Source organism: Podarcis tiliguerta, assembly GCF_965153285.1.
Source record: "Podarcis tiliguerta genome assembly, chromosome: 9".
NCBI lineage: Eukaryota > Metazoa > Chordata > Lepidosauria > Squamata > Lacertidae > Podarcis > Podarcis tiliguerta.
The window spans coordinates 66,444,044-66,468,695 of NC_139542.1; the positions used below are offsets into that span (position 1 = coordinate 66,444,044).

Here is a 24,652-nt window from a genome sequence, read left to right on the forward strand (position 1 = left end):
TTTGAAAGCTAAAAGATATTGGTGTTAAAATTGAGTACAGAACATAACCAAATTAGATTTCATTTTATTTTACTGAAAAGCCAGTTTTGCCTCAGGCATTATGATTTTTTTTTGTTGTTTCTTAAAACTACAAGTATTGTACTGAGCAAGTATGAACTTAGGAATATTAACAGCACCTCCCAGGTGTCCTGTGGCATATAAGAATTCCTTCCAGATAATCAAGTATGAAAGGATGACCAAGTGTAAAAGTTTAGGCAAATGGAAGAGTTGTTGGCTGTTCTTTAGGCCACTGTAATGTTACAAGTGACTTAAGAAGGTACGCATGGACAAATGATCTACTGAATTTATATGGCCAAAATACCTAGTTGAGTATTTTCAGTAATGCAGAGTTGGGCTGTTGATTGATTACAAATATTTGGAAATAGCTCAGTTATATACACCAAATTTATACCGGTTTCAGTGGGATTTTGCCTCTTTAAAAACACAAAAATCTGTCTTTTGTTTCTTCCAGTGAATTTCAGACTGATTATCTACTTTGTGACTGTAATATTTTGTGGATGCAGCAGTGGTTGCAAGAACGAAATATAACTGTTCGTGAGACCAGATGTGCTTACCCCAAGTCACTGCAGGCTCAACCAGTTTTGAGTGTTAAGCAAAGTCTTCTAACTTGTGGTAAGAACATGATAACAAAGCAATGCTGACTCTTAATAACTATTCCCAAAGTGCACCTTTCCCTTCTTCTCACTCAATTTGGTACTTTTGCACTAACACCAGGGCCTAAGTGTCCTTTCTTTAAAAAAGGAAAAAATAAGTTCAGCCCATTTACCCCCTCTGTCTTTGTGGAAAGTGATAGAAGGCCCCAGGAACAATAAACATAATACATGAAGTTGAGCTTTAGACAATTGGTGTGACATACCACTTTAGGTGTTATTCTTGTATTTAAATGAATATTTCCAATATAAGACCAGGTTTGCTGGTAGTTTGAGAATCTTTAACTTGCAGTAAGTGCAATCGTAATATTTTGTAATTATTGTTCCTTTTAGGCTGATGCTGCTTCTGGTTATATGACATGCAATTCTCTAAAATAATTTTTTATTTTACATCCAGTAAATGCATTATATTGATCTAAAACATGGTGTTTTGTTTCAATGGAATACAGACCCCCCTCTGGAATTACCATCTTTCTACATGACTCCCTCTCATCGTCAGGTTGTATTTGAAGGAGACAGCCTGCCTTTCCAATGTATGGCTTCGTATATTGATCAGGACATGCAGGTTCTGTGGTACCAGGATGGGAAGATAGTTGAAACTGATGAATCCCAAGGCATTTTTGTTGAAAAAAACATGATCCATAACTGCTCACTCATTGCAAGGTGAGGATTTGGGCTGTAGTTTCTTCCAGAACAGGTGGTCAACTTGTGGCCCTTCAGATCTTATTGGGCTCCAACTCCCATCATCCCTGACCATCGGCTGTGTTTCCTGGGACTGATCGAAGTTTGAGTCAAATGACATCTGGCGGGCCTTATATTTGCAAGCTCTATTCTAGTAGATATCTTTGGCAAAGCAGGCATTTATTCACCTTTTTAAAAAATTGTTTACTTGCTCTTGAATGCTGGTTTTGCCTTTTACCTTAGTGCTCTGACCATCTCAAACATTCAAGCCGGATCTACTGGAAACTGGGGCTGTCATGTGCACACCAGACGTGGGAATAATTCAAGGACTGTTGACATAGTGGTATTGAACAGCTCTGCGCAGTACTGCCCGCCGGAAAGAGTTGTCAACAACAAAGGCGACTTCAGGTTGGTGATGACAGCTTTGAAGGAGAATGTATCTGCTGCTCTTACAGATTGCTTTTGAGTTCAAATGTTACCTGATTCTGTTCTCCTTTATGATAAAGGGTGAGTTATCATGACTCTCAGTTGCATTAGATAAGGAAATGAAGAGCCAGTGTCTTATTTATTGGGCCTCCTTGTTGGGAGAAAGCCATCACAACTCCTTCAGATTAAAAATAATCAGTTAAAAGTACAAAGCTGGTATTAATATAGAATAAGTAGCCTTGATTTAATAATAATAAAAAAGTTGCTGAGGTGGACTGAAATATAAAACTTTATCTAGAAACACCACTTAGATTATTTAAGGGGTAGAAACCTCACAAGAAGAGGCCAAATCCAGCCCTCCTGGCCTCTGCGTGGCTCTTCAGATACTTCCTATGGCACATCCCTTTCTTTATACCAGTGGCGGACCTTGGGATCTCAAATTTCAGCAGTGCCCCGTGCGGCGACAAAATTTGGTGCCTCTTGTGCTCCATTCTAAATAATAGTTGCGTCCCCTGCAAGGCCCCCAAGTCTCTGCGCCCAGTGTGACTAAACCGGTCACACTTCCCTAAATCTGCCTCAATTCATACCCTCCTTATGTGCTTTTGCCTGGCTAGAATGTGATCACTCTTCCTGGTTGCCTTAATGGAAGATAGAGAGGCGTGTCCTGTACAAAGGTAAAATGTACATTTGCCTCTTTGCTCAGCTTTGCCCCTGGCCTTGCCCCTGGAAGGTTGCCCAGATGAGAATGTGGCCCCTTGACTGAAGAAGGTTCCCTGCTCTTGGTTTATTTGTTCAGTCATTTAAAACCAGTTTGCATATTACTGTGATCAAGCAGTAAGTATAATAGATGTAACAACCACTATCTGCATCTAGGCGATGTTAATTACTGTTGGACATTGCACACACTCACCTTCATTTTGCACTTGTTTCTTTCTTCACCTTTTCCATTCTGACCTCTTTGCTGCTGGTTACACTAACAGCACATTGCCTCTGGAGGTGCCAGCCATAACAGTTAGAGTCTCTGTGTAAGGTAACGCCTTTTCTAACTTACGTCTCTTGCACTTTCTAGCAGTAGTGCGTACTGTGAAGTGAAGTAAGTCAGTGTAGAGGCCATTTGTCTTTTGATTTTTGTTAGCCTGTCCCTGTCATTCCCTCTCCCCACCTCCAATTCAGGATCACTTTGCATAGGATGATTTTGTACATGGATATCACTTCCATGTGGTGGAAACATACACTATGAACTGCAGGATATAAGACTGCACAGCTTAGAAGTTTTTTGTCAAGCGGTGTATAAACCTTGTCAAGTAAATGAAATAAAATGCCTTTATTTCAAGTTAAGGCTTAATACCTTGCATGTATAGCCCACAAATCGTTTATTAGCTTGTTTGCTTGCTTATCCCTACGAAAAACATTTGTGAGACACTGACTTGGCTTGCCTGTCATATTAAAACATAGGTGAAGTAAACTATGGTTTAAGCTGAATGAGTAGCATGTTGCTCAAATACTGTTGCTTCAGTCTTCTCCCTTGCTCATGCTGCACTGTGAAGGAAATGGTGGTTGTATGTGAACTTGGGCCTGTGGTTTACTTCTTGAGGGAAACCAAGATTTGTTCTTGGCTTAGCACTCATTGTTTGTTTGAGGGAAACAAACCACAATTGTATGTTGTTTGCACAAACCAGGCTCTGACTTGTTTTCTTCCTAGCTCAGTCCCCTCAAGGCTTTGGTGCTTATATCCTGGTCCGTTTGACATACAAACTGGGATTGATTGTTCAAAAGAGGGAATGAAAGACCCCCTTTCCCCTGTTTTACTTTCAAGCATTTCTCGCTTGTCAGAGGTGACCAGGTGAGTTTACAGGAAGATATGGCCTTAGGAAATGGTGGCCTTTATATGCTCAGAATATATGTTAGGTTTGCATTGGTCACCTTTTCAATAAGACGTGGATCAAAACTACTCTAATTCTGTGTACCTAAGGGAGATTGGTACTTTTGGTTCTCCAACCTTCGTTTACTGCATCACAGATCTCTGCTGAAATTGAGAGGTGCTTTAAAAGCAATTTTGTGATACAACATTTGGAGGAAGTGGCCTGTGTGTGTGGTATTTCAACAGTTCAAAGATGAAAGGTGTAAAATTTCATTAGCCATCTCCAGGCCCTTAAATGCCTCAAGTAGTTCTTTGGAGCCGAGCCATGTCTGCCCTTCTCCTGTTACTTTAGTCCTTTCCCTGGTGCAACCTTTCCCATTTATATGAAATGCTGTGTTGAGTTGAGAAGATAAAAAATATAAGAAAGTTTCTGGCAGTGTTTATGAAAAAAATGCAGAGGAATTTAAATAACTTTTAAAATACAATTGTGAATTGTTCGTTTTGGACTTACAATTAGAGGTAAAAACAGATGGTAAAGCTTGTTTTTTGAGCATTCTCTATTAAATTAACCTGTGCTTAGCAGTGATTGTTCAGTTTAATAGGATTTTGCCTCTCTGGAATTCATTGGAAGGAAACACAATTTCTGGAAACATTCATTTTATCAGGAGGTTCACTAGAGTTGGGTTTACTGCAAAAACCTTCTATCTGTGGTATAGAAAAAGCAATAACAAAGAGCTATATTTCACCTTTTGAGGCCATACAGAAAGCAGGCTCTGACTTGTAAAGGAAATTATTCTGAGCAGATGGCTGTAAATGCACCTAGGAACATTTACCTTTATTGTTCTTGGTTTGGACGGCTACAGCATAGCTGGAAGTGTCTATTTTGATTCTGCTTAGAAGCTATTTCATACTGAAGTAGAAGAACTTAAATGCATCTCTTCTCCAGGGAGAAAATAGTATATTCAAGCAAAGAAAGTACATATGTATTAGCTATACTTCATTCATTTCAGTTTGATTGTCCTTTTCAAATTGAAAAAAGACTAGCTCAGTATTTACGCAGCAATATGCTTTTCTACAACTGCATTTATTTTGTGCATCATGCACAAACAGAATCCTGTTAGTTCTCACCATGGCAAAATGTAAAATAGCAAACCAATTTTGAAAAACCATTCACGTTTATTTTAGCACATCTTTCAGGATTTTTCTGAAAATAGTTAAGAACATGGCAGCTCTGGTGAATCAAACCAAAGGTTCATCTAGTCTAGCATTCTGTTTTCAGCAATGGCTTGCTGAATATTTCTGGGATGCCTATAGAAAGGGCATGAAGGCAAGAGCTGTCTCCTGTTTGTTTTCCCCAAACTGTTTTGCAGTTCACAGGCTCTGAACATAAAAGTTGTGTTTTTCTGTTAAGGCTAATAGCCACTGATCTGTTCTCTATGAATTTAACTGCTTCTTTTCTAAAACCCATCTTAGCCTTTGGCACTCATTCATTTGGTAGGAATGTGGGATAGGGTTTCCGCATGAGATGCCTTCTTGCCCTGGGAGATTTTTGTGGCCTCTCTAAGGCTTCTCTGCACAAAACTGAAAACTTTGTTGTCCTGGCAGACCTCTGGCCTGTAGGCGTTTGGCATAGAACTGTTCCTTTGCTTGTTTTAGCTTAGCTTGAGTCTCTACTGCCATTTGTTTCTTTAATTTTGCTTACTGTTACGTGCTGTGTGTTTAATATTTTCACAAAAAATATTGATTGTGTGGTGTAAGCCATATTAAGTGCCTCAATTCAGGATACATATGCTTTAAGTAGCATATGTACTTAATTCAGGATACATATGCTTTAAGTAACATATGTACTTATATGTCCTTGTGCCTCAATTCAGGATACATATGCTTTAAGTAACGTCCTTGTGGCAGTGAATTTCGCAAGTTTTGAATTTTCTGTTCTGAATTTACTACCCCTGAAATTCATTGAGTGTCCCCAAGTTCTATCATTATATGCAAGGAAGAAAATTTATATTATAATCTGCACCCTGTTCATAATTTTGGAAACCTCTCTTGTGTCTTTCCCTTAGTCCTTTGTCTACACCTGAAAAGCTCCAGATGCTTTTTATCTTTTCCTTGTAGAGAATAGAGAAAATATTCTACTGTTCCCTTGATCATTTTCGTTGCCCTCTTCAATTTTTTAAAGCTGTCAAAACTGGTGCAATTTACAGTTTTGGAAAGGTTTCTAATAATGAGTCAACGTTGTATGTAAAGGATTGTATTGGTGCTTGTCTAAAAATCCAATAAACACATGAAGTGTTTTCCATTGTTACTGTTTATCGTCATCAAAGATAAATGGCATCTGTTTTGAGGTCTTAAAATCTCCCCGAAAGACAGTTACGATTTATACGTAAGGAATAGTTAAACTGCTAGTTTAACTCACTCACAGGCAAACTCTCAATAAATCAAGTATCAGTAGTTGCAAGAACAGTGTTTCAAGAAAAAAAAGGCAGACCTATGTTAGTTCTTTAACTTTGTGGAAATAATAGGTTTCACTTTCTTACTCTACACATTTCTGTAGAGTATCTTGAAGAATATCATTGAATACTTTAGCTAAACTTGTATGTTAATACATAGAAACAATAATTTTCTCAACATTCTTAGAACCAAAAGGGGAAAATAAAAGCATTCCCCCCCCCCCCAAAAAAAAGATAAATTCTGGGATTTGAGGGGTTTCTGTGTATAACTTTTTGGGGAGTTGTGAACCATCTGGTACATCAACATTATGTGAATCTAGTATAAACATGTGTAAATTAGCTACTTTCCACAAGGGCCTAATTAATAATGTATTTAATTGGTTGATCATTTTCATTGGTTTATCAGTCCTCTAAAACAATCCTGTGCATGTTTATTCAAGAGTAAAACATACAGATTTCAGTGGAAGTTACTCCCAAACAAGAAAGTATGCAAAAGATTGTAGCCTTTATGTTTAAAATACAGTTGTGTTTAATATCCTTCATCTTTATCTCTGGTTACATTTATTGGCCCACTTTACTCAATACTCTTTTATTAAACAAAAAAGACAATAGGGGTAAGATGGAGTACTCATTGCATCTCCAAGTAATTTAATTAAGTTTCTGTATTATGGCATTGAGAGATTAAAAATATTTTCCACAGAGTTTTTAAGCTCTTTAACATAATCCCTTGAATAATATTACTTGTTCTAGTTTTGTCAAAAGTCAAAGTGTTTGATACTTTAATTGACAAGTGCAATTATTATTCTGAGTTGAATTGCAGGGCTGCCTCATTTCACTTTTAAATTATAGCCAAAATGAGAGAATAGGATAAAATAATTCTGTTGCTCCCCAAGAATTGTTGTCTTAAACATAAACTTCTACTTAATTACAGGACACAGTACAAACTTCATTTATAAATGTAGCCTGTTGCTCTTCTATTTTAGTTGCAATGCCAAAATACTATAAACTTTTGAATCGTACTTTTAAATTAAAATGAAGAGTTCATTTTCACTTTGGGTGGAAAATTGTATATAACTTCTCTGGTGATTTGGTGTAACCCCCTTCCCCTTGCCAAATTGTGGAAAAGTCTAAAACAGTAGGATATGGAGATTAAAAGGCTTGTAATGTTAACATATGAAGATCATGGCAATGATGAAGGCTAGCCAAGTTGAAATTTTATGTGGTTTGCATATATGTAGATTTGAAGTGTGTCTCATTTTGTGATCCAGTCCTTATTTCTTCTGTTTACCTTTTTTTCCAGAGCGGCCCTGAAAATTTGTCTTAATCTTTTGCCTTCAACTCTTTAGGTGGCCTCGTACGTTGGCAGGTATTACTTCATACCTGGTGTGCACTCGTTACTCAGGTGGCAGTGGAATATATACAGGAAACTCCCAGGCTGAGAAGAGAGCTTGGCGCAGATGTGATAGGGGAGGATTTTGGGCCGAAGAGGATTACTCTCGCTGCCAGTATACAAATGATGCCACTCAAATCCTGTATATGTTTAATCAGGTTATTCATTCTTTCTCCCAATCTTAATGTAAAATGTTTTGCAAGTAAATTCTTGTAAGATTTTTCCATGCTGTCTTTTTTCTTCCATCCAGAAGAGGGTTTCCTCTTCTGTGAAGAACACATGTTTAAAGTGTAATGTGTTATGCCAGGATCCAGATTGCCCTTTTTGTGCCCCTAAGTAAATTCTGTCTGTGCTTGGATGGGTTGCTCATTTCTTCATCCAGATGTAGTTCCTCATCCTTTATCAGATTCTGCCCAATAAGTGTGTTTGATCTTCAGGTGCAGCTTTTCAGGAGTAGGTAGCTTGAAAAGTCTACATTTTCATGTAGCTTTTTTTTAAAAAAAAGATTGCTTGTTTATAAATATGCCTAGGATACCTGAGGCCCAGTATTAGATCATAAACAGGTGGAAAACACGTGTTCTCATTATATTTTGTTTTTGAATGTTAATGATTTTACTAGCACACAACTGAATGATGTAGCTGCTTGGAGAGAAGCTCAGTTTTAACATAAAAGCTTGCATCTTTGTGCAGTGAACTATTAGAAGTTGGTTTTTAAAAGTAAGCATGTTTGCTTGTTGCAGTTTACTCTGCAGGATCAGTTTCATATTTATTAGGTCTTCTATCTCACATTCTGCCTGTAGTCCTAAAGTGACAAACAATATAAATATGCAATATGTGCATCAAGATCCTCATACTTGGAGGCTATTAGCAGCTAACATCTGATTATCTTTCTCTCACGGGAATTGGTGCTAGATAGCCCTGTGACAAGGTCGATTATTGATCATTGCTTCCAAGTTTTTAGGAAATCAGAATTTGCTGCTTCTTCTTCTTTCACTTTGCTGTGCTTACTCATAATTTTGCTAAGGTAGACTAAGGCTGCAATCCTTAAATTGGCCCAAAGGAAGCTGTTGGAAAATTCTGTGGGCATAGACGTCCTGCTGGCAGCATTCCACCATGGGCCTAAATGGGGCCTATTGGGAAAGCCACGAAGTTGCATGATCCTGACCTACTTTATTTCCACAAAGTGTTTCCAAACAGACCGTGAAACAATGCCAGTCCTGACTGGGGCTGTCATTTTCCCCCCATTGCAGCCGTAAAAACATAGGAAGCTGTTTAAACTTTGGTTATTGTTTCGTCTCAGTCACATTCAGCTACTTTCGTTGACTGCATCTTTCCAGAGCCCCAGCTTGGAGATGTTGTGTTGAACCTGGGAACTTTTGCATGCCTTTTACCAGTAATGGAGGGGGTGGGGTTGCGGAAGTAAAACTGCCTTCCCACCCTGGATGCAAGTAGCTGGCAGTGATTTGGACATGGCCATTTGGTTTGCCACAGATTCCCCCTCACTACGGCTGCACACAAGCAATAGAATTGCTCTGTTTTGTAAACTGGTTGCATTTTAAACTTCATAAACACGTGCCTTTATCACATACACAGCCCAACAAGACAATGACAATAATCCACCAACAGCATACAAATCAATATGGCTAACCTGATCCAAAACACCCACCCCACTCACACACGAAAACAAAGATCACCACAGCCAATCACAAACAAACAACCACACCCTAGGCCAACCCCAACCTCTCTCACCACCAAAGAAACACAAGTGAACAGCAGAGAACCTGCACGGGGAACGCTGACACCAAACCCTACATACATTAAGCAAAATAGATACATCGCCTCCCACCCCCACCCCCACCCATCCTCCCCCCTTCCCCCCTAATGTCTCAACAAATGAAACTAATTTGTAAAAATGTTACATGGAAAAAATACAAGAGACATTACACATACTTCTGTAAAACAAGAAAATCTTTAATAATAATAAACACATACCTTTATGACAGATGCTAATGTGAATTGGCCCTATTGTTTTGTCTTGGTTATGTAATTTATACAATTATTGTGCTCCATACAGATGCCGCTGAACCTTACCAATGCTGTAGCAACAGCTCGACAACTGTTAGCTTACACTGTCGAAGCTGCAAACTTTTCTGACAAAATGGATGTTATTTTTGTGGCTGAAATGATAGAAAAATTTGGAAGATTTGCTGAGAAGTACAAAGAGGTAATTATGTTTTCCTCAATATCTTTTTTTAAAAATGCCCTTGCTAAAGCTAAACTGCGCTGTCGGTTAATATCCAAGCCTCTTAAAAGCCGTAACTATTTATAGAGACCAGCTAAATTAGAGTATTCCTCAAATAGCCTTTAAGTCTAAATATGTGCTTGTGGTTAGAGGCTTTCCATTTCACTGTTGAACTTTATTGATCTTTATGTTTAGGCACATTTGAATGTTGGAGACCACAATGTACTAAATATCTGCAGTGCACTCAATATTTGCAGTCAAATCAAAAATAACCTGGGAACAAATGTTTAAAATTATTCTGGCAAGAGCTGTAGTATTACAGTGTCATGGACTGTGGCTGTGGAGCAATCCAAGTTGTTCATTAAGTGATTGATTTAATGTGACCTAAAATATGTGTAGGCCATGGATTACAGGTTGATTTATTGCATTATAAGGATGTTGTTTTTCCCTCTGTGATGTATGAGGTCCAGATTGACACACTCTGACACTGTTCTGCCACTGCTTGAAGGCAATAAAAGCTATAAAAATGCCAGACAGAAATTCATGAGCAGTGTTTGTCATAGTAGAGTAAATGTGGCAATAGACAATGCATTCTTAACGTTACTTAGTGAAACCCAGTTTAGTCTTGCTTTGCTCAGCCATAAAAATCAAGTATGCTAGCTTTCTATTGAAGTATAAATGTTCAGTATATTACATAGTTTAAAGGTAAAAGTACAGGTATCCCTGACTGTTAGGTCCAGTTGCGGACGACTCGGCGGTTGCTTGCTCATCTCGCTTTATTGGCCAAGGGAGCCGGCGTACAACTTCTGGGACATGTGGCCAGCATGACAAAGCTGCTTCTGGCGAACCAGAGCAGCGCACGGAAATGCCGTCTACCTCTCCGCTGGAGCAGTACCTATTTATCTACTTGCACTTTGACGTGGTTTTGAACTGTTAGGTGGGCAGGAGCTGGGACCGAGCAATGGGAGCTCACCCCATTGCGGGGATTTGAACCGCTGACCTTCTGATCGGCAAGCCCTAGGCTCTGTGGTTTAGACCACAGCTCCACCCGCGTCCCTTATATAGTTTACATGGAAGTAAAAATAAGGATTAATGAATTGAACTTGCAGCATCCATTTATTGCAACACAGCACTTCTAGGTAAAATTGGGACCTACAAGCTATATGGCAACATTATCCATAGTTCAGAGCTGCTTCCATTTCCTTATTGGGATTTGTCACAACTGCTTTGGCTATGCAGGTGTTTATTGTAACAAATATTGTGAAGGGCAAATGGCAGGTGCTAAATCCTCAGCACATCCCAGTATGTGTGTCCCTCAGCGTCTTAGGAAGCACATGTTTTATTTATTCATTACAGTTTTTAGCCTCCAAGGAAGTTCTTGCTGACATACACAAGGGCTTGAATCTTGAGTACCATGAGCAGAAGGAAGTCAAATAGAGGCCTTTTTCATCCCCTATCGCTACTCCAAAAATTTGGAGGGCTACACCTGTGCCCTCCAAAAATTCTCTCTAGAGGCCTCTGCTTGGGCGAGGTCCCTTTGCCAATTTTGGCCAATACACACCTCCCCAAGCAATCTCCCAAGCCCCATTCTATACTATTCAGGAGGGGGCCCCCAACCCTCTACAGAGGCTTTGAGGGTACAGGTAGCTGCAGAAAGGAGTGGGGTGTAGGTGATGAACTCCCCTTCTGCGAATGACCTGCAGTTCTTAATATTCAGAATGCATGGTAGGGTTCTCATTCTGATTTTCCATCCTGAGCAAGCCTTTCTAGCTTCAGCAAATTTGCTGCGTTGTATGCCTTCTGACTGTCCTGAGTTTATTTTCTTCCTCCCTTAATCTCTCTAGAAAGCATTTCTGTAAATAATGAAGGCACTGGACACTGGGAAAACTTGATTTTAGGGGCAGGAATATATATACAGTGGTACCTCGGAAGTTGAACGGAATTTGTTCCGGAAGTCTGTTCGACTTCCAAAAGCTTCGGAAGCCGCATCAGACGTTCAGGTTCCAAAGAACGTTCACAAACTGGAACACTCACTTCCGGGTTTGCTGCGTCCGGGAGCCAAAACGTTCGCGTCGCAAGGTGCAACTGTATACATATTAAAGCTTGACAGGCAGTTTTTAAAGAAAAAAACCAACTAGGCTAAATTTTATTTTTGATGATTTACCCATTAGCCCATGGTGAGGGTATCAAGAAGCTATATGGATCATTGAAACCCCATCACTTGATGCCTTAGTATCCTGCTCACCCCAGCCTAGGTTTTCAAATTTCACTAGGCTCTGGCCATTTTTAGGTTTATTTCAACAGCAATATAAGAAGGAAATTGCTTTTTAAATTTTCCTCTCTCACTTTTTGCTTATTTAATAGAAAAACTAAAACAAAATAAGCATATACATCAGGCTGTCTTAAATTCCTACTTCTACTTCTAAAAACACATATTTCTTTCGTGTCTTTATTAGGAGGCCAGGCAGGCACGTTTTATGCATTGTTGTACTAGGAGCACTGTAGAATTTGCTTTCTTAGATTAAATTATAAAGAGAGATCAACTACTTTTAGTAGAAAGGCATACATGTGCACAGCAGCCTCTTTAATCTGAGCTAGTGAACTGCAATTGAAGAACTAACTCTGCACATGGGAACTTAAATATGTATATGTTTGACTGGGGAAAGCAAGAGTACTATGAAAATGTCCACGATCAAAGAAAAACCTCTCAAACACATTCATGAAAAATAGGAAATGATGTAGCATGGAAATGTGTGTGTGTCTCCCCATCTCTCTATAATAGGCCTCAAACAGAATGATGGATATTACAGAGTTAAGTTGCAAACTCAAAAGGGTTTAGTCCTCTGCTAGTTATGATTTTATGAAATAAATTTAAATAGGTATGTCTGCTACTTGAAAATACTTTCTAAATTAGTGTGCTTGTGGTCAATAAAAGGTGGGTGAGGAGAGAAACATATACTGAGCTCCTTCAGTACGTTGAAATGGTGGAATAAAAATGTAATAAAGTGCTGCAGGACAGGGAGAATAAAATATTTTTAAAAACTGTATGAAAAATGGTACACAAACATATATGTCAACCTTTCTGATCTCTTTCCTCTGTTAGCTTGGTGACGTGATGGTTGATATTGCAAGTAACATAATGCTAGCTGATGAACGCATTCTGTGGATGGCACAGAGGGAAGCTAAAGCCTGTACCCGAATTGTACAGTGCTTGCAGAAGATTGCTACATACCGGCTAGCTAATGGAGCTCAGGTTTACTCAACGGTAGGAAATGACACCTTTTATTCGTTGAGAAGCACTGCTTTATTTAAATAGTAGATTATTTTTAATGGAAGCCATTCAACTAAGTAGGAACAGAACATTTGGAATATTGAAAGGAAATTGTGTACTTTAACTGGTTTAAATTATCAATATATAACAGGCTTTAGACATATCTCTCTCTGTGTGTATGTGTCCATCTATCTATTTGTATCTTTGTTTTCTACAGTATTCTCCAAATATTGCCGTGGAAGCTTATGTAATAAAAGGAACTAGCTTCACTGGAATGACCTGCACTGTGTTCCAGAAAGTAGCGGCAGCAGACCGCACAGGACTTCCTGAATATGGACGAAGAGATCTGGATGGAAGCCTTGATAAGCAACTGGGCTTTAAGTGCAATGTCTCAAATACATTGTCAAGCCTGGCACTTAAGGTTAGATTAAGTGTGTGTGTGTGTGTGTGTGTGAGAGAGAGAGAGAGAGAGAGAGAGAATGTGTGTTTGAGGCAATTTATATAATCAGCAGGAAAGCTGTGTTTAAAATATTCTACGTCATGCACACACACTAAAGTACACTAACTCTTTTGGGGAGAAGGCTAGGCCAAACCCATTCCCCTTGGCAGGCTAATTTTCTTTGAGGGAGGCCCCCCATCCCTTTTGCAGACTGAAATGTACAGCTCAGGAATAGCTTGATCACTTAATTCTGTTGAATATACAGAGTTTGTGTTTGATGCTTGCTAAGCTGACCCTAAAGAAATTACAGTGGTGCCTCGCAAGATGAAAAGAATCCGTTCCGCGAGTCTTTTCGTCTTGCGTTTTTTTCGTCTTGCGAAGCAAGCCCATTTGCGGAGTAGCGCTATTGGCGATTTAAGGGCTAAAAACGGCTTTTTAAGGCTTAAGGGATTAGCGGTTTTGCTGCTAAAATGCTTTTAGCAGCTTAGAGATTCAGAAAAAGGGGTTTTGGAGCGAAAAAAACCCCCAAAAATTTTCGCCAATTTTCGTCTTGCGAAGCAAGCCCATAGGGAAATTCGTCTTGCGAAGCGCCTCTGCAAACGGAAAACCCTTTCGTCTTGCGGGTTTTCTGTCTTGTGAGGCATTCGTCTTGCGGGGCACCACTGTATTTTGTATAGATGAAGGTATAAAACAGCTTCCTGTGTCCCTAAGCTATTGGTCCATTTAGTTCAGCTTTGAGATTATGTAAAAAGGGTATTTTGAGATACAGAGAGAAAGTCCAACTTAACTGGCAAATGGAATTCTTAAAAAGTTTTAACAGACAACACAAGGATTTTCTTCCACATTGTCTATGGAATTTTCTTCCTTTATCCTTTATCATTTCTTTAGAATTATCTTCTCGTCCATGAGCTGGAAGTGAGGGGAGCTATAACTGACAACTACTATTCTCAATTTATTTTCCACATCTACAATTGCTTCTCCTAATAGAACATGTGGATAATTTATTTGAACTTGGTTAACCCTTCCATGTGCTCAGGAGGTTTCAGACATCACTTAGTCAGGTCACAGCAAACTAACCTCATGGAAGCAATTCCTCACAAAAGAAATGATGTTTTGACAAGCACACCCCTGAGCACACATTAAGGAAAGGAAACTCAGTGCTGAGGGATGGAGGAAACAACATATCAAAGCAGAGATAGGAAGCATTGTCTTTTGTTTCAGTATTAACACCACATGTCTGTTTTGCAGAACACAATTGTGGAGGCCTCGATACAACTTCCACCTGCCCTTTTTTCACACAAGCACAAAAGAGAGATCAGACCAGCAGATGACACTGTCTACAAGCTTCAACTTATTGCATTTCGCAATGGGAAACTTTTCCCAACAACAGGGAATTCAACAACTTTAGCTGTGGATAGAAAACGCCTTACAGTGGTCACGCCGGTTATCCTCACCAAATTAGGTGTGTTTCTGGCATATGATCTGTTCCGAGAACTTTCGCCTCTGTCTTTGTCTTTAATTGTAAAATGTCAGTGCTTTAGTTTGCGTGTAATAAGCTAAAATCCCATTTTCTTTCTGTATAACCAAACAAGATGGCTTGAGTCTGCCCCATCAACACACTCCTATTAATGTGACATTGCGGCGCATTGCGCATGGAGCAGATGCTGTCGCGGTGCAGTGGGACTTTGATTTGCTGAATGGGCAAGGAGGATGGAAATCTGATGGATGTCACATTCTTTCTTCAGATGAAAACGTCACTACTATACAGTGCTACTCACTCAGTAACTATGCAGTACTGATGGTATGTGAGCTGTTCATTTTATCCAAATTTATGTGGTTAATACGTTTTTCTATCAAAGGTGAAAAGTTTTCATTTATTTAAAGAAATTCTATGCCTCCTTTGGAGACCGTGCCTTCCTAAGGCAACTTGGAAAACATTAGTTTCATATACCGTATTTTTTGCTCTATAAGACTCACTTTTTCCCTCCTAAAAAGTAAGGGGAAATGTGTGTGCGTCTTATGGAGTGAATGCAGGCTGCGCAGCTATCCCAGAAGCCAGAACAGCAAGAGGGATTGCTGCTTTCACTGAGTAGCAATCCCTCTTGCTGTTCTGGCTTCTGAGATTCAGAATATTTTTTTCCTTGTTTTCCTCCTCCAAAAACTAGGTGTGTCTTGTGGTCTGATGCGTCTTATAGAGCAAAAAATACGGTACATAGCAGAAATATTGAGGTGATCATGGGCAAAACAAATTGGAAGAGGGGTTATCTTTTTCTTATGTGGGGCAATCTGTGCTACAATTCACTAACACAGGCATGTGTGGACAAGTGAGTCCCCAAAATACAGTGGTACCTCTGGTTACCAACGCTTCAGGTTACGAACTCCACTAATCCAGAAGTAGCTGCTCCTGGTTGTGAACTTCGCCCAGGATGCAAACGGAAATCGCTCGTCAGAGGTGCGTGTGCAGCGGGAGGCCCCATTAGTGAAAGAACAGATAAGAATAGTTTCAGCTTAAGAACGGACCTCCGGAACGAATTAAGTTTGTAACCAGAGGTGCCACTGTATTTGACGACCACTAGCTCACAAACTATTTGCAAGGCTGCCCTCAGTCTTAATGTGCCTTAACAAGCTTCGTGATAATTAAGAATGGAATTGTAAAGCAGTTTGGACACTGACACCACTATTGTTACAACAGATAACGAAAAATGACTGGAAGAATCAGAAATCGGGAAGACCAAAATTTTAATAAGGAATGGGGAAAATACATAAGTTATCTTAAATACCATTGTAATCATTAGTAGGATTGGAATAACACTTATAGTTTAATGTTGAATTTTGGATATAATGAAGATGTAAAAGATTTGGATTATTATAAAAGATACAGGAGGAAATGATTAGCAATAGGACCCACAAAGAGGAGGAGGGGAGGCCAGGAGATTCTTTGGAATCTTGTTTTTATGTTGGCTGTTGGATAATTGATTGTAAAATTTTAAACTGAAACACTAAATAATTTTTTTAAAAAAAAAACAAAAATAAGGAAAAAGAAACAATAAGTTTCAAGTAGTTTATAAGTATCCAGGTTCTTTATTAAGATTTTGATTATGGAGTATATTTTCTATTTTGTCTTTGGATACTCATTATCAGTGGGTCTTATAGTTTGTGTATAATAGTTTTCTCTTTGAAGCCCTTACATAAGTAAAGATAAAAGAAATCTATTTTTGAACTGGTGGTATTGACAGGTATTTTTTAAAAAAGTTAAATCAATATAATCCCACAACTGAACATTCTTACTCTTTGATTCTTGCAATTACATCTAATCCTTCTATGTAAAGGAACAGCCTGCTTGCAAAAAAAAGAAGAAAAAGAAAGAAGGAAACATTTCCTACTGTTCGGTTTATATTTAAAGAGGGAATCAGTTTCAAGTAAAATATAACTGTGCCACCTGGAGGAACAAAAATAAATATTACGTTAGCTTCTCTGACAAAGATCCATTCATATGAATAAAATTTGACAAGAGTGTTAACCTGGTTAATTTTAGGAGAGTGTCAGCTACCCCTCAGTTGTTAGCATTACTTCATAAATTTGGCCGTTATATTGTGCTGAGCGACTCACGCAGCCTCAGTAATTTCCCCCTTTATCTGCACTATGAACCAGTCTTCTCTTTCAGGACTCCTGATCAAGGACTAGAACTGAGAACTCCCAAAGGAGCTCAAGTGGGAAGACTGATCTGACTGTGCTCAGATGTTCTGCTGTTCTTTTAACGGTTTCATGGGGCAGTTGTGATTATAACAATCCAATAATAATAATAATAATAATAATAATAATAATATATTATTTGTACCCCGCCCATCTGGCTGGGTTTCCCCAGCCACTCTGGGCGGCTTCCAACAAAGATGAAAAATACACTAAAATGTCACATATTAAAAACTTCCCTGAACAGGGCTGCCTTCAGATGCCTTCTGAATGTCAGGTAGTTGTTTATCGCTTTGACATCTGCTGGGAGGGCGTTCCACAGGGCGGGGGCCACTACCGGGAAGGCCCTCTGCCTGGTTCCCTGTAACTTGGCCTCTCGCAGTGAGGGAACCTCCAGAAGGCCCTCGGAGCTGGACCTCAGTGTCCGGGCAGAACGATGGGGGTGGAGACACTCCTTCAGGTATACTGGACTGAGGCCATTTAGGGCTTTAAAGATCAGCACCAACACTTTGAATTGTGCTCGGAAACGTGTTATAAATACAGCTATAAATATGATTAATCCTTTGCATCGTCTTGTCTTTCAGGATTTGACAGGGTATGCCCAGGCAGTTGACCTCTTACATCCAGTTATCTATGCCTCAGCTGTGATTCTCTTGATGTGCCTCCTGATGATCAAAGTTAGCTACCTATACCATCACAGGTATCAAGATTTTTGAATTCATACTGTCCTATCTAGACAAAACGCAAGTAATTAGTCTCGGGTTGCTATATGTACACAGCAATCCATCACCAGAAATATAGACTCATGTTAAATTAGTACATGATGTCATGTCAGTTAGTTTGCTTCAAAGTATCAGGATAATGGAATGGTATGCCTATCAACCACATTTTCATAAGTTCAAACCAATAAGAGTAGACTCTAGTCCAGATTCATTCTCAATCTGTGTTATGTATTTCAACTTGCATGGCTGTTTCATACATAGTATTGGTAATCTCTGGGAGAACCACTCTTTCTGCGTTTACATGTATTGCCTGCTACAATCTACACTTAAAGGAGTTGTTTTCTTTAAGGGGTTCAAATCCTCCCCAACCAAAACAAAATGAGTAATCTGTTACTTAAACAACTTCCTTACAGGAAGCTACTGCATTCTGGCCCGCCGTTAGATGATGTATAAATTAGTGGGACAGCTTTTTCATATGGCTCAACAGAATCTGCATAACAGAATGAGCTCCCATTGCTTTGTCCAAGCTCTTGCCAACCTAGCAGTTCAGAAGCATACGAGCTTGAGTACTGTGGTACCTCAGGTTGCATACGCTTCAGGTTACAGACTCCGCTAACCCAGAAATAGTGCTTCTGGTTAAGAACTTTGCTTCAGGATGAGAACAGAAATCGTGCTACGGCGGCGGCAGGAGGCCCCATTAGCTAGGGTTAAGAACAGTTTCAGGTTAAGAATGGACCTCCGGAATGAATTAAGTACTTAACCCGAGGTACCACTGTAAAACCTAATAGCTTACCAAATAGCAGGCAAATTATAGAACATAGATTAACATCGGAATTGTAAATTTCCTGATTTATGCTACAGTTCTAATAATTTAGCCCAGTGTACTTAAATAAGCCTTGGGGTTTCTTGGAAAATTCAGAGAGATCTCAGTAGGAGAGTAGTAATGACAAGCAAGCTTTCCTGAAAGTGCAGCTGTTAGCTGCATTTAGGGAACACTCCGTTCACATTGGTTGATAAAGCTGAATAGCCATGACGGCTGTGGAAAGCATTCCATGAAGGTGCAAAGTATTTAAATACTGATTTTGCTGTTAATGCTATATCCAGATACATTTCCTTCCTCCAGATGCATTTCCTAGGGAGGGCATTCTGTGATTTGGCATTGCGGAATTCAGTTTTCATCATAAAGGTCCACATAGATTCAGGTTGATGCGACTAGCATGATTCTGGTTAAAAATATATGCTTGTATAATTGAACATTTGAGCATTTGTATGAAGAATTGCTTTGCTTCTGTTGTTTAACAGTGTCATCAGGATCAGCCTTAAAAGTTGGCACATGTTAGTTAACCTCAGCTTTCATATTTTCCTGACATGTGTGATGTTTGTTGGAGGCATTACCCAGAGCAAGAATGCTAGCATCTGCCAAGCAGTAAGTTAAACTGTGTGTTGAGAAAACTAAGAAAAGAAATAGTAATAAAGAGCTCAGGGGTGGGGGCAATGATTTTGTCAAGAGCTGCTGGGCGTTTTCCCATGGAGAAATATTAAAATTTGACAGCTTCCTATTGCCATCTTATAGAGAACTGCTAAAGCGGAAACAAATGTACAATTCTGGAATTTTGTTTCAAAGTATAATTTATTGAGGAATGCTGTTATCTAGACCAGTGGTTTTCAAGTTTTCTCCCCTCAGAGAACTTTTCCCGTATAAATTTATCCCCAAATAATTCCCGATCCCTACAGAGGATTTGGGAATGTGTTCAAGAATGCACACCCAGCCAAGCACACACAATAATATATACATTGCAGGGAAAGCTGCTTTCAAGGTTTTTCATTTGCTGTTTCTGAGATTATTGAGGGCCCCTCAGGACACCATCCCAGTGATAATATAATCCACACAAAAAGCACTGATATAGAATTTAATCCAGTCAGGAACCATGCCCATTAGCATTCCAGGTAAGTGGCTTCAAGAACTCTTCATGAAGCGATTTGTACTTTAGTGCCGATATACAAACACAACGTTGTAAATGCACTTTCCCATGTATACCAGTATAAAGTAATTCACGTACCAACTTCGGCAAAGCAAGGCATAGTTTGAAGCAAACCCATCAAATGGTTCATTAAAGTTAAATGAGTAGGTGGCCTCTCAGAAACTGCAGCCTTTCAGCCAATTTGTATGTTTCCTGGGAATTATATGTTATGTTTTGAACAGCCTGTTTTCTTAATGAGTGGGGTGTATAGTTGTCGTTCTCTTTCTTACTAGCGGTTATAAGGGCGATAAACGATCATTACAAAACAAGTTGTCCAACCAAGAGTTAAAAATTAACTTGCCATAATTAAGCAAGTAGGTATTGGCTTAAGTTGGTAAGTAGCTTGTGGAAGAAGTGTTTGAGTGCCTGTGTGTGTTAAACATACAAATAGACCGTATCTCTCTTAAGCAAATGCCTTAATTGTCTTACTGTATATTTTCCAGGTTGGGATAATTCTGCACTATTCTACACTTGCTACGTTACTGTGGACAGGAGTCACTTCTAGAAACATCTATAAGCAAGTCACTAGGAAGGCAAAGAGGTGTCAAGATCCTGACGAACCGCCCCCACCTCCTAGGCCAATGCTTAGGTAAGAAATATTATTGTACAGCTTCTGCTTAAATTAGTGTGTTGTTCTTGGGATTTCCCTACCTTGAATGGAACTCAGCAAGTTCTAGGTGAATATTAGTGAAAGAGTGAGGAACATAAAAATGACCAGCATGCTTAGAGCATCTCCATGGGTGCCAAGCTTAGGGTATAACGAGGGGAGAGTGGCTTGTTGTTCTGGTGGTGGCCAAGATGAGATCAGAAAGCATATATAAATATTTTAGGTTGACTTACTCCTTTCATTGTTTATGATTTACAAGCTAATGAAGATTATTTTTATTTATTTTAGAAGATTTCAGTTCCAGGATAGCATACAGTAAATATATAAATAACAGTAAATAAGCAAAACGCTACAGGAATAAGACAGTAAAAGGAGCGGTTAAAATAAAGCCATGAAATTAAGCAGAACGGATAAAACTGTATTCAAGCCAACTTCCATTATATGCTAAAACAGGTTGCAAACTGGATAAACTCTTGGTGTGCATTTCACCAGAAATTAGGTGGGGTTTTTTGGGGGGGAGAGCATATTCACTTTTTCCAGCTTTAATTGGGGAGATCACCCAATTGGCTTCAAACCCTATTGGCTTCAGTAGAAGACTTTGCAGTCTGTTTGCAGCTGAAGGGGCTTTGAAGGTGCCACAAAGGGCCTTGCTTTCTTTTCTCATTCAAAATCCCTTCTGTCAAGGGTTCAAAATGTGTGTTTAATATTTCATACAGATGTTTCAGCCATTGTCCATTAAACTAGTTTAATCTGGCTTTGTCCACAAGGTGGCAGAAACTGATCAGTTTTTTTCAAAACTGGAACTTTATAGCCTCGTTGTGTTAATTTGTCATACAAAATATTTTTTCTCTTGCATGCCTAAGAGAGCACAAGAAGTAAAATCCATTTGGAATATTCCTTGTATAGCCCTGCTTTTGAAGGAGCTGGGGCAGACACCTTAGCTCAGTAGCAGACCACATGCTTTCTGGGCAGGATCAGGGAGCAAGTGATGGGAAAGACTCTCACTTGACATCCTGCAGACCCACTGCTACTCAGAGTGGGCCAGTACCTGACATTGGGAGGAGAACATTCTCGCACCAGAAGGCAAAATTCCCTAATGGAAAAACCTCTGGGGGCTTCAAGCCTCTGGTGTGCAGGGCCAGAGCAGTAAATGAACAGGTTACCTTTACACACACTTGCACATCCCTCTCTATCCTGAATCTAGGCAAGCAAGACGCATTATCAGAGTTCGATACATGCCAGCCAGCCAGAAAAAACCCCAGGGAAGGTGAAAATCAGTCAGAGAACAGTGGGGGTGGAAAAAGGGAGGCCTGCTTTCAACCAGCAAGTCTGAGGTTCCCCAACCCTGGTCTGAGAAAGCCAAACCCCTTCTCCCAACCCCATCCTCTCTCATCCATGCCTTAAGACTGATGCATCTGTCTAGCTGGTCCCGCAAGTGGCTCTGGTAGTATTTCAGAAACAGCTACCTCAAAGTCCCTTCCTTTCAGCTTTCTACTGAATAACCAGCATTTAAACTTTTTTTTTTTGGGGGGGAATACTGCTTTCCATGTGATATCCCAGCCTAAGAACTGGGGCTAGCTTTCCAGTCGTACTACGGAATTGGAGTGTGCCTTTAATTGTTGTACCTGCTAACTGGCATCTGCTTTGTTTTTTAGGTTCTACCTAATTGGTGGTGGCATCCCTGTGATAGTCTGTGGGATAACAGCTGCTGCAAATATAAGGAATTATGGAAGCAGGCCTCATGCAGCATAGTAAGTATTTGGGTGGCTATATTTAACTGAAATTATTATTAAGAGTAACATGAAAGCAGATGCCTTTCTCACATTTTGCTTTTTTTTTTGTCTTATTGCAGTTGTTGGATGGCATGGGAACCAAGCTTGGGAGCATTTTATGGACCTTCCAGTTTCATTATATTCGTTAACTGCATGTATTTTCTCAGCATATTTATACAACTGAAGAGGCACCCTGAGCGTAAATTTGAACTTAAGGAGTCAGCTGAGGAGCAGCAGCGTTTAGCTACCAATGAACACAGCGACCTCAACCACCAGGATTCAATGTCTGTGTCCCTGGTTTCCACTTCAGCTTTGGAGAATGAGCACAGTTTCCATGCTCAGCTTCTGGGCGTGAGCCTCACTTTATTTCTGTACGTGGCCCTGTGGATTGTCGGGGCCTTTGCTGTCTCTTTATATTACCCCTTGGATTTGGTATTTAGCTGCTTTTTTGGAGTTGTGTGTTTAACTCTTAGTGGTTTCCTAATAACACATCATTGCATCAACCGGGAAGATGTCCGGCATGCTTGGATCACAACCTGCTGCCCTGGAAGGAGCACATACTCGGTACAAGTTAACATTCAGCCCTCTTCCAGCGCCAGCGGGGCAAACGGGGAACCTGCCAAGTGCACCAATAGCAGTGCAGAGTCGTCATGCACTAATAAAAGTACGCCAAGCTTAAAAAATTCTTCTCCGGGCTGTAAGCTGACCAATATACAGGCTGCAGCAGCTCAGTGTCCTGCAGGGCCCTTGGCACTGAACACAGGCCCTCCACTCGACAACAGCCTTACTGAGCACTCAGTAGACAATGAGATCAAAATGCACGTGGCCCCTTTAGAGGTACCTTTACGGACAAATGGGCACCCAGGTCGCCATCACAAAAACAGGAGTAAAGGGCATCGTGCCAGCAGGCTAACCGTCTTGCGGGAGTATGCTTACGACGTCCCCACCAGCGTGGAAGGAAGCATCCAAAATGGCATGCCCAAACCTCGTCAAAGTATCAGCGAAGGGCATTCAAGGAGCCGAAGAGCTTATTTGGCCTACAGGGAGCGGCAGTATAACCAGTCTCAGCAAGACAGCAGTGGTGATGCTTGCAGCACTCTTCAGAAAGGACACAGGAATACCGAAAAGGCAGTGCCAACAAACTTCAAAAAGGATGTTCTTAGGAAGCCCATAGTGGCCGAGCTGGAAGGGCAGCAGAAGTCCTATGGCTTAAATTTGGCTGTCCAGAACGGGCCACTAAAAAGCAGTGCCCAGGATGCGACATTACTGACAGCTGACAGCACTGGCAATATCAGGACTGGGTTATGGAAACATGAAACTACTGTGTAGTGCCACTGGACATTATCCTTGAAAGGATTTAAATGGAACTTTTCTTCCGTGCTATGAATAATTTTCCACAGTTTACAGACATGGGTACGTTGAGCGGGGAGAGTATTGGGTAGGAGAGAGCTGCCATTTTAAAATATTTTATACTTTTTAAAAGTATGCCTGCGACATTTTTGCAGGAGATCTGTTACCCCTCTGTGAATCTTTCATTATAAGATTCTGTTTTGAGATGCAGAATTGGACAGTATTTTTTTACATGTTAACGTTCTCTCTCTTAGGTATGTCCATCACATTTCACTTTTATATTTAAATGTGTAAAATAAATAACTTGCTCTAAAATCCGTATGCACAATATTGGTTCAGACGGTCAGGTGGTGGGGTGTTGTGCCTAAAATCTGACATTACGGTTGCCGATAAAAGACACACTGCCAAAATGGTAAGTTCTAGGCTGGTGCTTCTATCCAGGACCTCCTTGCACAAGAAAAAAAAAATCTATTAAAATGTTTCCAATTCAAAAGTTTAAGGGCCCTGCACATAACACATCCTGATCTATTAGGGTTCTTTATAGAAAGTTGTGTGTGTTCTGTTAAGTTTGTACTGCCTCTCCCTCAATTGCAGAAGACAGCCAGAACTCATGTCATTCAGCACTTCTACTTGACAAAGTGAGTTTTAATTCAGGCTTCTTGTGTTACAGGGGTGCGCAGGGTATTATTTAATTATTTTCACACCCCACTTCCATAGGAAATACAGCAAGGCTGTGTACAACCTTACGCAACATAAAAATAGTGCAACAACAGTAAAAAAACCACGAGTGACGTGTCAGTAAAAACATCAGTAACATATCAATAAAAACTGGCTGGCAAATGTTTAACATTCAGATTTCCCTTTAGCAATAACTTCAGAGTTATTGGTGAGTGATGTTTTGAAACTTGAAATCTGAAACTTGAGATGTTAGCATGATCTACCTGAAGTTGGGATCCAGAGAGCTGTTTTATGCATACCAAAAGACTAGGACATGCCTAGAGGGGTTTTGACATTTTT

General features: G+C 39.9%; 1 protein-coding gene across 1 annotated transcript in view; it reads left to right on the plus strand.

The window, feature by feature from the left end:
* The window catches only part of ADGRA3 (adhesion G protein-coupled receptor A3), a 43,051-nt gene extending 19,101 nt beyond the window's left edge, over positions 1-23,950 (plus strand). Inside the window, exons 6-19 of the mRNA XM_083458013.1 lie at positions 512-672; positions 1,160-1,373; positions 1,635-1,799; positions 7,478-7,679; positions 9,596-9,745; positions 12,867-13,028; positions 13,252-13,455; positions 14,722-14,935; positions 15,066-15,274; positions 17,748-17,863; positions 19,188-19,311; positions 20,350-20,495; positions 22,169-22,264; positions 22,366-23,950. Of these exons, the coding sequence (XP_083314139.1) occupies positions 512-672; positions 1,160-1,373; positions 1,635-1,799; positions 7,478-7,679; positions 9,596-9,745; positions 12,867-13,028; positions 13,252-13,455; positions 14,722-14,935; positions 15,066-15,274; positions 17,748-17,863; positions 19,188-19,311; positions 20,350-20,495; positions 22,169-22,264; positions 22,366-23,614 (3,412 nt within the window). The 3' untranslated portion in view covers positions 23,615-23,950. The remainder of the gene's footprint in view (positions 1-511; positions 673-1,159; positions 1,374-1,634; positions 1,800-7,477; positions 7,680-9,595; positions 9,746-12,866; positions 13,029-13,251; positions 13,456-14,721; positions 14,936-15,065; positions 15,275-17,747; positions 17,864-19,187; positions 19,312-20,349; positions 20,496-22,168; positions 22,265-22,365) is intronic.
* The last annotated feature ends 702 nt before the right edge of the window (positions 23,951-24,652 follow it).